The sequence below is a fragment of the Phalacrocorax carbo genome, chromosome 2 (assembly GCF_963921805.1).
Source record: "Phalacrocorax carbo chromosome 2, bPhaCar2.1, whole genome shotgun sequence".
NCBI classification, from domain to species: domain Eukaryota; kingdom Metazoa; phylum Chordata; class Aves; order Suliformes; family Phalacrocoracidae; genus Phalacrocorax; species Phalacrocorax carbo.
Genome location: NC_087514.1, coordinates 67,654,432 through 67,670,150, shown reverse-complemented (window position 1 = coordinate 67,670,150; position 15,719 = coordinate 67,654,432). Strand labels below are relative to the sequence as shown.

Here is a 15,719-nt window from a genome sequence, read left to right as displayed (position 1 = left end):
ATTATGGGAGTTAGGGAAGAAGCAAAGGCAGGGATCAGTGTGGTTTGTGGGAGGAACAAGTGTGGAAAAATGGAGGCATGATGGGATAAAAGGCATCTGTCACATGTGAGCAGGTTGCTGGGTCAGTACACTTCTCTGGCCGTGCCCTGTACCTGATCAGCACAGTCTGTTTTCTCTTCTTACTTATCTCCCTTTCTAACAATTTTTATGGGTGAAAGGGTTCTCTCTTCTGTGTGTGGGAGCCTATGTACCAGCAACTGGAGTGGAAGGGCTTAAAGGCAGCTTATGAGAAAGATGAAGAGAGACTTTTACCAAGGCCTGTGGTGATAGGACAAGGGGTAGCGGTTTTAAATCTACCCAAAAGAGTGTTGATTTAGATGGGACATAACGAAGAATTTTCTTACACTGATGGTGGTGAGACACTGGAACAGGTTGCCCAGAGAAACTGTGGATGCTCCATCATTGGAAGTGTTCAAGGTCAGGCTGGATACGGCTTTGAGCAACCTGATCTAGTTGAAGATGTCCCTGCCCATGGCAGGGGAGTTGGACTAGATAATCTTTAAAGGTCCCTTCCAACCCAAACCATACTATAATTCTGTGGAGACCATGGGTCACTGGGACATGTGCACCTGTAAGAGTCAGCAACTGGAGAGACTGGAGTGCATTGAGGTCTAAGCATCAACCACAGGGTAAGAACCACGGATCATAGCAACTAGAAACAATGGAGCATGTGCATACTGGGTGAGCAGGTGTGTCACATATAATGGTTAGAGAATACCAAGCCAGACTAGGCAGCAAATAGGACAGAGGCTGGGGAACCAAGTGTTGGAGCCGCCATAAGTCTGCACTGGGTAGTAAAGAGACAAGAGTTGTCTAAGAGTTGGTTACCAGAGGGACCAGGAGGCCCAAGCCAGCTACCAGAGAGATGGTAGGGTCTGAAGGTCAGCTACTGGTAAGGTTATAAGCCTGGACCAGCTACAAGAAAGAACTGTTTGCATGTGTGCATCTCTGTGTGTCAGCAGCCAGGACAGCAAGGGGATCCAGGGGTCAGGTAGAGGGCAGACTGATTGTCTAAGACCAGTTGCTGGAGGGAGCCATAGTGCATGTGTCTGTGCATGTGTGTGTGTGTATAGTCTGAGTACCAGCAATTGGAGCGGGGCTGTGGGCCTTGGGTGGGGGATTCTAAGTCCAGGAACTAGGGAGACCTGGGTATCCAGGGGCCAGCTGTTGGACAGAGTGAGTGTGTAAGACCAGCTACTGAAGGGATCCATGTATATGTATTTTCCACTTACAGGCTTTCCTCCCGCCAGAGGGGTACAGATGAGGCCCATTAGTACTGTTTGGTATTATGTAATTGCTGTGTTTTCAGTTTGTGTTGAGCTGAGTGACCAGACCTGTGTATAAATGTACTGTGTGTACATGCATGCCTATTGGGAATTGCACGCTCAGCCTCAGCTCAGTGGACCTGGGGACATGGAACTGCAACAGTCTCCCCTCTATTGGGCTACCAAATTCAGCAGCTGCTAACTAGAAATAGAGTATTTATCCAAGATAACTTGGGTATTTATCTGTAATAATTTTTCTTAAAAGTCCAAAAGACTAAGGACCTACAAAAAGAGTTCAGTACAAACTTCTTGAAGAAAGCACTCCACAAGCTTGGGAAAATAGTCCAGAATATACATTGCTCCAACCATTTAGGTGTAGAAAAGCCAGGCAATTTTTAAACACCTTCAAATTCCAGTTACCAGTAAACATTCTCTTTCAGAAAAGAACCACACAGCAAGTGTTACAGAAATGTAAGCCATCAGCCAATTAGAAGAAAGCCAAAGGCACTATAGACTGAAATGTTTAAAGGCAAGTTCCTGACAGTTGCAAGCTACAGTTCAGGAAGGTGGGAGAGTAATTCAACATTTCTAGCACTTCTGTTGTGAGGCTATCAATCCTCCAAAGCAAGCAGGCTACAGCTCAAAAAAACCCCAGTTCAATTCCAGCATGTGCAGGATGTGTTAAAACATGAGTCTGGAGCACTTGAAAAGCCACTTCATTTTTTACCACCCTGCTCAGCGCTGGGCGTGATATCATTCAATTCTCCTCCTAAAATGTTCATCGAAGTGTCATTGCTACCTTTATGATAATACTGCTTTTACTATTCCACCAAATATTTTCATTAACACTGAGTAACTCTTACAACTAGATAAACTGTATTTAATGCATTGACCTGCCTGAATTAGTCTGCAGTCTGCAGTTCAAAATACACGCATCTCAAAACAAACAAGTTTAGGAAAAGTTGTTTGTAGCATTATCTGTCACACAAAACCTAATTTATCAAAAAATAACAAAACTATTTGAAATAAAAGCCAAATTTACCCAAACACTTTCAAATTGTGTTACAAGATATGAAAGTATTATTATTACAGCAAAATACTATGTGCATTGCTATAAAATTTAATCTTCTTCACATAACTCCTGTGAAAAGCATAGAATTAAGGGAGTGATTGTCAGACAAGTGCTGAACGTATATACCTCTTTTTTTCTGTGATCCAGAACATCATACTGTTTGGATTTGGTGTTTGTAGCAATGCTCTGGTAACGAGTACTGATCTCTTCAATACCTTCTATTTTTATACGCTGGAGCTCTAAAAGGCTTTCCATAATATTGCTCATGTCTGAAATCTTCTCCAAACGTTTACAGAATGTATCAAGTTTTCCAAATATGTAGTTTTCACTAACAATAAAAAAGCAACAGAGGGAATGTTATGCAGATCTATTTGTAATATTTTTAACCACGTATATTTAAACCACATATATTCTTCTGGAACTGCTACCAAGTTTCACATTAAAAAAATCTATGCTGTAATAATTACAAATCAAGTAAAAACCATTTGAAATTAATAGATATAAACCAGAAAATGCTTAATCCTTATATATGTCAATTAAAAGCCTTTACCACATTTTACAGGAGTTACTCTTGTAAGCAAGACATTTGCAGGAGATCAAAATGTGAATGTACAATACTAAGAAACGCTCCACGCTTTAAGTGCCAATACAGGTAGAACTGCCCTTGGCATTGTGATAGTCAGCCCAGCCCAAAGCTGACTAAATTGCCATGGAGTCCTTTCACTTATATTCATGACTCAAATTTGTTGGGATTTCAGACTGTACATAAACATATGTATTAAATTAACACATGCATAAATTCCCCTGAAGTCCCCTTGGACATCTGCTAAATCAACAAGTGACTGGCAAAAACTTGCCACTGGCTTATCCTGAACAAAAAGAAGAAACCTCTGCAAGGTCATGTTCTGATTATAATAAATACTATATTTTAACTGAGTATTTAGCTTTTCTGCTAGCCAGCAGATATAATGACATCTCATTTATAAACTGTATAAATGAATATGATTCAATATTAGAGTGAATTATTTACCTGAAATCAAATTGCCTGTCACTTGGATTTTCCTTTAGTGCCTCCCTAATTCTCTGAAAGGATGCTTGGTACTGTTCTTTGAGGGAAATGCATTGTTGTATCCTCTTTAGCAATTCTTGCCTGAGGAAAAAAGCACAGAAGACAGAAAATCATCCTAAGGAGGTCTTCAAAAGAGTATAAACAAAGACAGAACATTTGAGTCAGATACGCAACTTTGCAAAATAAGAACACAAAATTATACATTACCTGAAAAACGCAAAATATGAGGGTTACATTACAAGATTTTAAGTTTGTTATCTGGATTGGATATTTGTAAGTTTAGGTTTTATTGTCATCAACCCAAAACTTTCACAGCATAGTCCTGAAAGGACTTATATCAGGTAAACCCTGGCTACTGAGTGCCTGCAGTTTAGCCATTTCTCATCCTCTGTAACTTTGGTAGTGCTGATGGGTTTTTTTCTTCGTTTGTTTCTCTGTTGTTTTCTAAGCAGACAAGGCTGGAGAGGTATTTTTCCAGACTACAGTAAGCATGAGGAAAGTCTTGTTTCTTTACAAAGACACACCAGGAAGATCTCAGTTCCTAAGGCCACAGATAGTTACATCTTATACACAGTTGTTCCTTAATCCTGAGGTACTACCGTACATGAAATATACAAATAAGGCATGGAAATCAGTCATAAGCAATTTTCCCAAGACTGTTGCTCCACTTTGGCTTTATCTTTCATCTTCTGAAAGATCAACGGGAATTAAAATGATAGTTAAACTTTATAGATTGAAACCACTAACTGGGACAGAGAGAAACTTTTGCAATGGGAGCAGCAGCAGCAAATAAGTAAATGAGAAGAACGTCTCAAAAATAAGTTCAGCTAGAACAAACAAAAAATGCATTCTACTTTTATTTACATTAATGCTTTAGAATAAACATAGACAGTACTTAATTGTTTACAGATAATTTCCGAAAAGCTTCCCTTTACCCACACCAAAATACAGGAGAAATCCAAATTACTTGGTAGATTTACTTTTATGTCTCCTAGCGTGTTACCTCAGTGTCACCTTTGACTTGGCTGGAATTTAAGCAGAGACATCCTGACTGGCTATGTCCTGATGAAGTTTGTAAGACCTTTACCTTCTCACCTCAGTAACCATAATCTTGCTCCAACTATACTCTTTCAAGAGACTGTTCCAATCATTACTTTCCTAGCTGATAAGTTTAGAAGTCATGCTCATCTTAACCCCTTTCTATGGTTTCCCCCTTTTCTTTCGCATGAAAATAATTGTTCTTATAGTATGTGCTCTTCCTAGGCTACCTCCACTTAACTTCTGATCCTTCAGATACATTTGTTTTGCCAGTGACATCAGCACTCACCACCCACTTGTTAAGTTTCATACAAACACTTCTGTGCTTCCACTTATGCTGTATGTAGCACTTGGGAGCAGCTCCTTGGAAGAAGCCATAGAGCAACTAACTCGTCCCTTTCTTGAAATGTCTCCCTTAGTCCTCCTGGCAGTGATGCTTACAAAACACCCAAGGGCGTCACAAGGTTTGCTGAAAACACTGTCTTTCCAGCTGACCAACACTGCATGATTCCTGGCTTTTCTCCAGCCCTTTTTCCTCCCCCCATCTCACCATTTACTTCTTACATTTCAGACTGCAAGCTCCTTGGAGCTGAGGCAAACTTTTTGTTCATTTTCTGAATAGTGCCTAACATTTGCTGAAAACCAGGGACTCTTGCTGTACTAATAGCTGTAACAAAAACAACAGAAATTAAGAACAAAACTTTGGCATGTCTAACTAAAAACTTAGAGTAAATCCAGCTTTTTAAATTTAAGGTGCCTCATTGGCACTGGTAGGAGGACAAGGGGCTACTTAAATTTACCTTTTAATAATTTTGGTGATTAATCTACAATTTTACTTCTAGAGTTAACAAAAGAAGATGAAATTATTAAAATTTTATCACCTGTCCAGATCCCAGATTTTTGAAACACCTTCACATAGATACGTCTTGCATGTGTTAATCATTTGATTAGTGATTTTAAGAAGAAGACATGTCATGTGCTCTGATGTGTTGTAGTATGGTGATGTACAGTAGATCATACAGATGGTGTTCATTAAACTGGGTACCTGTTCCATCATTGTTACCTACAACAGGAAAAAAAGGGAAAGTCAGCAATTCAAATTTCTTAAAAATTAACACAACAGCAAATGTGGCAGCTCTGGGAATATGTTTGTCAGTGGATAAGTATCTTTTTGAATGTAACACATTGCTTTTGGAGACGTGAGCATCCACATGATGTACTTTCACAACCAGGTTCTCTACCCAGGCAGCAATATCTTGACACAATGCAGCAGCCCAGATGGGTTTGCCTCTGCGCTCCCAGTTGTTTTGCTTCCATTGTTGTAACCAGCCCCACAGGGCATTTGCCACCATCCATGAGTCAGTACAGAGATAGAGCACTGGCCACTTTTCCCATTCAGCAATGTCTAAGGCCAGCTGGATGGCCTTTACCTCTGCAAACTGGCTCGATTCACCTTCTCCTTCAGCAGTTTCTGCTACTTGTCGTGTAGGACTCCATACAGCAGCCTTCCATCTCCGGTGCTTTCCCACAAGACGACAGGACCCATCAGTGAACAGGGCATATTGCTTCTCATTTTCTGGCAGTTTGTTATACACTGGGGCTTCTGAAGAAGCACGTGTCACCTCCTCCTCTGGTGATATTCCAAAGTCTTTGCTTTCTGGCCAGTCTGTAATCACTTCCAAGATTCCTGGGCGACTGGGGTTTCCTATTCAAGCCCGCTGTGTGATCAGTGCAACCCATTTACTCCATGTAGCATCAGTTGCATGGTGTGTAGAGGGGATGTTTCCTTTGAACATCCAGCCCAGCACTGGCAGTCGGGGTGCCAGGAGCAACTGTGCTTCAGTACCAACCACTTCTGAAGCAGCTCGGACCCCTTCATATGCTGCCAATATCCTTTTTCAGTTGGAGTATAGCGCACTTCGGCCCCTCTGTATCCCCGACTCCAAAACCCTAGGGGCCGACCTCGGGTCTCCCCTGGCGCTTTCTGCCAGAGGCTCCAGGTAGGGCCATTCTCCCCGGCTGCGGTGTAGAGCACATTTTTTACATCTTGTCCTGCCCGGACTGGCCCAAGAGCTACTGCATGAACTATTTCTCGTTTAATCTGTTCAAAGGCTTGTCGTTGCTCAGGGCCCCATTTGAAATCATTCTTTTTCCAGGTCACTTGATGGAGGGGGCTTACGATCAGGCTGTAGTGTGGAATATGCATTCTCCAAAAACCCACAACGCCCAAGAAAGCTTGTGTTTCCTTTTTGCTAGTTGGTGGAGACATGGCTGCTATTTTGTTGATCACATCCATGGGGATCTGACGATGACCATCTTGCCATTTGATTCCTAAGAACTGGATTTCTTGTGCGGGTCCCTTAACTTCACTTTGTTTTATGGTAAAACCAGCTTTCAGAAGGATTTGGACTATTTTCTTCCCTTTCTCAAAAACTTCTTCTGCTGTATTGCCCCAGACAATGATCTCATCAATGTATTGTAGGTGTTCGGGAGCTCCACCTTGTTCCAAAGCATGGATCAGTCCATGGCAAATGGTAGGGCTGTGTTTCACCCCTCGGGCAGTCGATTCCAGGTATACTGGACACCCCTCCAAGTAAAAACAAACTGTGGCCTGCACTCTGCTGCCAGAGGGATTGAGAAGAATGCATTAGCAGTATCAATTGTGGCATACCACTTGGCCGCCTTTGACTCCAGTTCGTACTGAAGTTCTAGCATGTCTGGCACAGCAGCACTCAATGGTGGAGTGACTTCCTTCAGGCCACGATAGTCTACTGCTAACCTCCACTCTCCATTAGACTTCCGGACTGGCCATATGGGACTGTTAAAGGGTGAGTGGGTCTTACTTATCACTCCTTGGCTCTTCAGTCAACAAATAAGCCCATGGATGGGGATCAGAGAGTCTTGGTTGGTGCTGTATTGCCACCGGTGCACTGTTGTGGTGGCAATCGGCACCTGTTGTTCTTTGACCTTCAGCAACCCCACAACAGAAGGGTCCTTCGAGAGGCCAGGCAAGGTAGACAGCTGTTTAATTTCCTCCGTCTCCAAGGCAGCTACACCAAAAGCCCACTTGTAACCTTTTGGGTCCTTGAAATACCCTCTCCTGAGGTAGTCTATGCCAAGGATGCACGGAGCCTCTGGGCCAGACACAATGGGGTGCTTTTGCCACTCATTCCCGGTTAGGCTCACTTCGGCCTCCAATACAGTTAGCTCTTGGGATCCCCCTGTCACTCCAGCAACACTGATGGGTCCTGCCCCTATATAGTTTGACGGCACTAAGGTGCACTGTGCACCAGTGTCCACTAAAGCTTTATACTCCTGTGGGTCAGATGTGCCAGGCCATTGGATCCACACAGTCCAGTAAGCCCGGTTATCCCTTTCCTCCACCTGGCTGGAGGCAGGGCCTCTCTAGTCCTGATCATAGTATTCATCACTCACTTCCGGTAGATATGAATCACGGGTGTCTCTGTTAAGACCAGTCAGGCCATCAGCACTTCTGCTCCTCTGTCTGGGGAATTGCTTACTGGAAACTGGAGCAGCAGCTCTCCTAGAGAAACTCCCCTGAGTGATTGTTTTCCCTTGCAGCTCACGTACCCGTGCCTCTAGGGTCGAGGTAGGTTTTCCATCCCACTTCTTCATGTCCTCTCTGTGGTCATGCAGGTAAAACCATAGGGTGCCCCATCACGTGTATCCCTTCTGTTGAGCAAAGGGACGCTTACTCCTAATGGCTGAGATACTGGTCTGTACTGGTGGGGAGTAGGACCTATCTTCTTTGAGTTGCTGGACCTCTCGGGACAGTCTCTCAACAGCAGAGATGAGCGAGGAAGAGAGATATGCTTCATACTTCCGGAGTTTATCAATCAACTCTGCCACCGTTGGTGTCTCGTCATCTTTCCAGGACATCACTGCCAATGAGTTTGCATACAAGGATGGTGCGCTCCATACAAACTTCCACCACATGGGTCGTGTGCACTTGGCTTCATCTGGATCTTTGGATGACCGTTGATCATCCAGGTCACCATAAATCACCTCAAGCACAGCTAATTCCTTTAGATACTGGATGCCTTTCTCCATGGTCATCCATTTTCCTAGGCGAAATACAATATCTTCTTTGAAGGGGTACCTTTCTCTCACTCCGGACAGGAGTCGCCTCCAGAGGCTGAGGGCTTGTGTCCCTTTTCCAATTGCTTTATCAATGCCCCCTTCCCTAGAGAGGATCCCAATTGTTTGGCTTTCTTCCCCTCTAATTCCAGACTACTGGCCCCATTATGCCAGCATCGGAGCAGCCAGGTGATAACGTGCTCACCTGAATGACGCTCGAAATCTTTCCGTATACCCCGCAACTCACTCAAGGATAGGGATCGGGTAGTTTCCGTTTCTTGTACACATTCTTCTTCTTCCTCCTCCTCTTCTTGTGATGGCCCTGGTTCCTCATAATCTCTTTCTAAATGAGTTGACTTTCTCTTCCAAGATTTCTTCTTGAGTATAGGGGTGACTGATTGGACAGGTTGGTCCTCTGGTTTAGCTGCAACGCTTGTCACTGGGGTTGGAGTAGCTGCAGTGTCTGTCGTGGGGGTTTGAGTGGCCGCAGTGCTTGTTGCTTTCCTTGTCTTTGTCTTTTTAGATCCAGAGACCTTCTCTTCCCCTTGGGGGTACTGAATAGTGTTAAATAGGGCTCGATAGGCATGAGCTAGGCCCCAGCACATTGCAGTGATTTGTATCTCTCTGGAATTGCCAGGGTGACAACATATTTCCTCCAAATATTCTACTAATTTTTCAGGACTCTGCACTTGTCCAGGAGTGAAGTCCCACATCATGGGGGGTGCCCACCATCTTAGGCATTTGCCCATACTATCCCACATACCCTGCCACGCATAGCTATCGAGCCTTGGGGCAGATATCTGGATTATATTCTTAACCTGCTTATTAACCTTAGACAGAACTGACACCGTCTGCCAAAACAATACCAACAGATGTATCTTAACTACCCAAGGATGTTCAAGATACTGAAAAGTTGTTGTAATGAAGGAGGAGACATTATAAAAGATGGTAGCTAAGGTGCCATTCTGTATTTCCTCCATAAAAAACCTCTCAGAGGAGGAGGTATAATTGCTAATTGTCTCCATGAGGTGGTAGCTGAAGTACAGTAACGGCTTCCATGCAAGACCTAAATAACTGATAACGGTCAATGCCAGTGTTTTAATAACAAATCTCCTAGGCAAAACATCTCTAATCACTGCAGAGCACAGTAAACTACAAAAACCAACAGCAATTTTTAACGTGTACTTTACAATCAGCATGGTAAAGACTGGACAAACTAATATTGAGAGCAGATGAATCAATGCTGTGACCAGCAACTGTTATTATCTCAAACCCTTCGAGCCCCACGTTGGGCGCCAAAATGGACTGTCATGGTTCAGCCTCAGCTGGCAACTAAACACCACGCAGCCGCTCGCTCACTCCCCCCCCACCCCTGTGGGATGGGGAAGAGAATCAGAAGAGCAAAAGAACTTGTGGGTTGAGATAAGCACAGTTTAATAATTACAATAAAATAATAATTATAATAATGATTACGATAATAATGCCAATAATGTTAATAAAATGGAAAAGGAAGGAAAAAAACCCCACAGACACACAAACGATACAGCCGCTCACCACCTGCCGGCCAATGCTGCCCGTCCCCGAGCTGCAATTGCTGCCTCCCTCCCCCGGCCAGCTCCTCCCAGTTAACATACTGGGCATGACGTTACATAATATGGAATATCCCTTTGGCCAGTTTGAATCCGCTCTCTTAGCTGTGCCCCCTCCCCTCCCGGCTTCTTGTGCACCCAGCAGAGCATGGGAAGGTAGAAATGTCCTTGACTAGTACAAGCGCTACCCAGCAACAGCCAAAACAACTGTGTGTTATCTCAACATTTTTTTCATGCTAAGTTCAAAGCACAGCACTGGGCCAGCTAGAGTGAAGAAAATTAACTCTATCCCAGCTAAAACCATGACACATCTCTATGAACTGCACCATCCAATTCATTTGCAGGGACTTAACACTCTGTGACTAAGAGAAAAAAATGAGGAATGGGTAATGAATAAATGAATAGGTCTTCTTCCAGAGTGGGATTTTGCAGAGGGAAAACAGATGTTGTACTCTTTTTGGCAATGGCCTCAGTGTATGAAGGTGCTGGAGCCTGCTCTGCAAAGGAATATGCTACCTGAGGAAAAGAAGCCATACACTGCTACGAAAGAGTCAGCCTGCTGCAGGAAGGACAAGAAGAAGAAAGTTGGCCTTTCCTCTTTTTGCCTAGATCAGTACAGAAGAGAAATCAGAAGGGGGAGGCAAGGCAACAATAACCTCTCTCTTTCTGAGGATACTGAACCATAGCACTTTCCATCCCACAGAAAGATTCAACAAAAATGCATGCAAGCCAGATATACTGAGAACCCAGAACAAGAGACAGCAGCTGGTCTACAAAAGGATAAAATAGTATGGTATCTAAAAGTCAAGTCCAATATGGCAGAACAGTGAATATTTGCAGAAGAAAAGCAGTGTAAAATTGCACAATGGTGTCACATGGAGTTCAAGCTTTGAAAACAATATTTAGAAAATTTGTAAGCAGCTGGATTTTCTGTAAATCTCCTGAACCATGTAAGCTTAGACAGTTTTACCTGGTGGCTGTATATTAAAAATTCATGCTCTCGCTTAAAAAATTAAACCTGAGACCCACATGGTTATGAAAATAAGTTTTATCATTTGAACCAGGATGACAGTAAATATGTGCTACCCCCAAGATAAACAGCTTTAACCTGTAAAATAAGTGGAAGCTGCCCAATTTCAGCTCAGCTGAAGGCTTAAGACCATTTTATTGTATAATATTTGCATTAAAACAATCATAAGTAACTGTTAGCTGAAGCATGGAGACAGGAAGAAGTATCAGATGTAAGGCCCGACCTCACCAAGACAAATCAGCTCGATAAAAATTTTGGAAAAACATCATATTTTTCTTATTTTTCTCATGCCCTTCAAATATCTTCTGGAATGACAACTGCCTCCTACACAAAAAGTAGTCTTACATATGGCTTATTCAAAATCTGTAAACTCAATTCGCTGATGCCAAAGGAGTTAAGCTGTCCACTAATCATTAAGCATAGGACTTAAATACTGAAAGGAGAAATATCTGTCTTTCAGCAGCAAAAGCCTTGCCTTTCTTTCCTGAATTTCATGTTGAGTGCCTTTAGAGTACTACTTACAGGTGAAGCTTTGGCAAGTGGACCGAAAAATTTATCCAATGTATATAAATATTTCACGTTGTCTTTAGCTTCATTGGCAGCAACTGTTATACTACCATCCTGAAGGGCGAAAAAAATACATATATAGAATTAATACTGTTAAAATTTACTGAACAGGTTCTTGCTTTTTTACAGTACATGCTACCACAAGACTGTGATTCCACCTTGCAAACATTTTCTCACGGAAGTTCTCTCAAATAAGCCATTTCTTCTTCCCTACATAAGAAATAACCAGGTTTACATGCAGAAAGATCTACCTGGCAATCAGCAACATTTTGGATGTGATTTAGAGGAACTCCTTACCTAGACCACCAAAGTTTTTTCTTCCTGATGGAAGTACAATAGTGTGTTTTTGATAATCCGACTTACATTTTAGAATGGTATTGGCATGGTACCCATTCTACAGAACTTAGACAAGATCCCTGAAATGTACCAGGATGTTTCCCATCATTTTTTAGTAAATGCTTGTTAGGGCAAATGAGTCCACAAATAATGCCTGTATATCCTTCTGTTCATGACAGGTGGAACTATCCAGTACTTAGGAGGCAATTCTGTATGACGAAAGAAATCTAGTTCATCATACTTAGCTTGTACTGGCTCTGTACAGACACTGTCAGCCAAATTCCACTTATCATAAAAGTCTGCAAATATGTTAAACACAAAATTAAAAACTCAGTAAGGTGATACTGTTTTCCTGGTTTATTTTCAAAAGAGTAGAATACCCTCTTTCAAGTGCGAGAAGATCTGCATTCTGGTGTTTTGAGGGGGTCTGACTGGCTGTACGTGGTCTACAGTTTATTTTCTGGCTTGCCTACAATTTTGACTGATATGTTTACATTACAGCAATCCACTTATCTGAAGTAGTAGTAATGTTACAAAAAGCCAGCTGTCAAAAATTCTAAAAGCGGTATGATGAACTTTCAGACGTCTCTACAATTGGCCTGCACAGGGTACAGCTGGAGAGAGACAGAAAAATGTTGATTTGCTGCATTGCTTTACTTTTGCATAACCATTCCACCCACCATGTTACTGAAAAACACATTACAGAAGCATCGACATTTCCAAGTTATCTATATAACTTCAGAATCATCCGTGTCATATTTTTCAACAAACAGGTAATAAACCACAGTACAAAACCAGCATAAACACTCAAAACTATTTTTAGCACTGTGTTCAGTTCTGTGTGTATTACAAATACAGTACTGTACTCATTTAAAACTTTTGTTAAAACATTGTAATTACCAGCTCTTTCCATTGCTTTAATGTCTTTGATCTCGCTGCCTGAAGAATACTTATAACTTTCTTTACTCTTGAACTCTTGATCTCCTCTAAAAGACTTTGAAGAAAAAAACATATTTAATACTCTCTTTGGAATGAAAATGAACATTTATTTTTACAAAGCTTTTTTTTTCTTTTTTTAGACTCTGTGAGAAATAATACAGGGATTTAACCTGTTAAATGATGACATTCTTGTCTTCCAGTGTTCCAGTTCTGCAGATGGGCCAATGTCATCAGCTTCTCTTCTTATTTGTTCACTCTCCAATAAAACTTGTCTGATCTGTTTGATCCAAATCATGACCACTTCTTCAAGTTTCTCAGTGACCTCTGTGTTACTGCCTTTGAAATCATAGAATGGGACAGTCTCATAAGTACTAAGAAATAAATACTGATTTTTAACTACAGAAGTTAAATGTCCTTAGCAAACATAAGCTGAGACTTTCTGTAAGCTGAGTATATTCAAATCACTCCCCAACAACAGGAAAAGATTAAGACTGTAACAACAAGATGCACATATGTACAACTTGTATCTACCTACTCTGTTACTATTGCATATCCTTTACAATGGAAACTTAAAAATACAGTGAGTTCATAAGAAAAAAAAAATACAGTGATGTGATTTTGGGAGAATCACATTTCAGAAGTCCAAGAAATGCATTAACTATTATGCGTATATTTTTCTGCTTGTATTTCATAAGTAAAGGCTTACTTCACATTTCTCTCTTTCTGCCACTGCAGCCTATTCCACATTAAAAGCATCACATAACAGACACCATTATTAACAGTCACAAAAGCTCCCCATAATCTATAAGTGGTGACATCTTTTAGATTGCCCTAGTAGCTGAAAGAGTCATAGAATCACAGAATCATAGAACAGTTTAGGTTGGAAGGGACCTTTAGAGGTCATCTAGTCCAACCCCTCTGCGGTGAGCAGGGATATCTTCAATGAAATCAGGTTGCTCAGAGCCACATCCAACCTGACCTTGAATGTTTGCAGGGATGGGGGACCTTCCACCTCTCTTGGCAACCTGTGCCAGTGCTTCACCACCCTCACTGTAAAAAATTTTTTCCTTATATCTGGTCTGAATCTACCTTCTTCTAGACTCCTTTAGTTTAAAACCATTACCCCTTGTCCTGTCTCACTTGGTGCATTATATTTAGGACTCATGGAGCTTGTACTCCTAAATGGATCTAAAGAACTTGTCCAGTTACCTAACGTTATTGCCTCAGCTTAAGAGTCACTAGTTCTTCTGTGAGAGCTGTCCTCCCACAGGCTCATGTAGGGTTGAGTCGGATTGCAGAAGTAATGACTAGTTTGGCATTATTTCACTCTGAATGTCCATGTGATAGTAAGAAATGGTGGAAAGCTATTGTTCAGAGAGACATAACTACTCTTTTTCTTACATATACATATATATGTATATATAAATTTTTATAAATTCATCCTGTTTTGACTCATAGCCTTCAGAGCCAGGCTTAATATCAGATGGGATTTCCCCAGGAACAAAGAACCTGAAAGGTATATACATTAGTAGAGTATACACACTAGTAGATGACTTCACTCAGCAACTATTTGGTCAGCAAACTAGGAGGAACACAGGCCACTGCATACATTATATGTCAAGGAACCACCTAATCCTTTAAGATCTATGAATTAAAAGATGGGCAAATGATTGATAATTTTATGATCACACAGTCAGAAACCTGGCAAGAGTAAGCAGAAAAATGTATAATAGCTCTGGGAAGATTAATTAATTCCTCCAATTAAATTTTTACTAATGGCATAAAAATTATTTTATTGACATCATTGTGTTTGCTTTGCTTTAGGAATTATGCACCTGCAGTTATGTAGTCAGATGGGTTCTGTAAGTTGCTGACATAAATATCAATATCCACTTTTGTGAGCTGAACTTTATCTTCTATATTCTGTCTTGATGATGACAAAATACCCACAAACTTATCCACTGAATACAGAAAATCTTGTATCTGGCTGTTCTTCAAGCCTTCTTTCACAGCTCCCCAGTTCTGATTATTTTATGATTTATGGGAAAAAAAAAAGTAAGATGAGGGTCACACTTTTATTTTTTTTGAACACAAAATGTACCTTATTTTTCATTAGAAAGGTATTTCTTATTCATGGCAGTATATGAAGATTTATCAGTAAGCCCTTTAAAATACACTTACCTGTACTATAACGTAAATACTTTAAAGTGTGCATTGATTTAACTATTCTGTTAGGCAAGAGACAAGCAAGAGGCTCTCAATAAATAAAAATGTCTCCCTGCTCTCACTGTCTTCACAATGAGTTGTCTTTTTCTCAGTTTGATTTGGTGATCTCTGAACAGAGAAAACCGATTCTAATCTCCCTTCCTGATCCTGGGTGAGACAAAATGGTAGCATATGATAACAGCATACGACAGCATCATTCTCGACAGACACTGAGCTTCATTATATTTCCTGTCTCAGAATGTGTTTTTCTGGAGGCAACAGGACCAACTGTGATGCTTTGCAAGTGCCACAGAACAAGGACAACTCAAAGAAGCTGGATAACCTGGCTGTACTGATACAGCGCTTGCTGTCCACGCTCTAGAATAAAATCATGGACTGATCCTTTGTGCTGCCAGAAGGACTTGACACTTCTTTCAATCCAGGCTTAATC

The 15,719-nt window shown here is 41.4% G+C and overlaps 1 protein-coding gene across 1 annotated transcript in view; it reads right to left on the bottom strand.

The window, feature by feature from the left end:
* The window catches only part of LOC104050918 (dynein axonemal heavy chain 5), a 178,554-nt gene that overhangs the window by 150,206 nt on the left and 12,629 nt on the right, over nt 1-15,719 (bottom strand). Inside the window, exons 8-14 of the mRNA XM_064443197.1 lie at nt 14,899-15,085; nt 13,234-13,399; nt 13,025-13,118; nt 11,744-11,842; nt 5,386-5,567; nt 3,428-3,547; nt 2,524-2,725 (exon numbers count right to left, since the gene is read on the bottom strand). Coding sequence (XP_064299267.1) covers nt 2,524-2,725; nt 3,428-3,547; nt 5,386-5,567; nt 11,744-11,842; nt 13,025-13,118; nt 13,234-13,399; nt 14,899-15,085 — 1,050 coding nt within the window. The remainder of the gene's footprint in view (nt 1-2,523; nt 2,726-3,427; nt 3,548-5,385; nt 5,568-11,743; nt 11,843-13,024; nt 13,119-13,233; nt 13,400-14,898; nt 15,086-15,719) is intronic.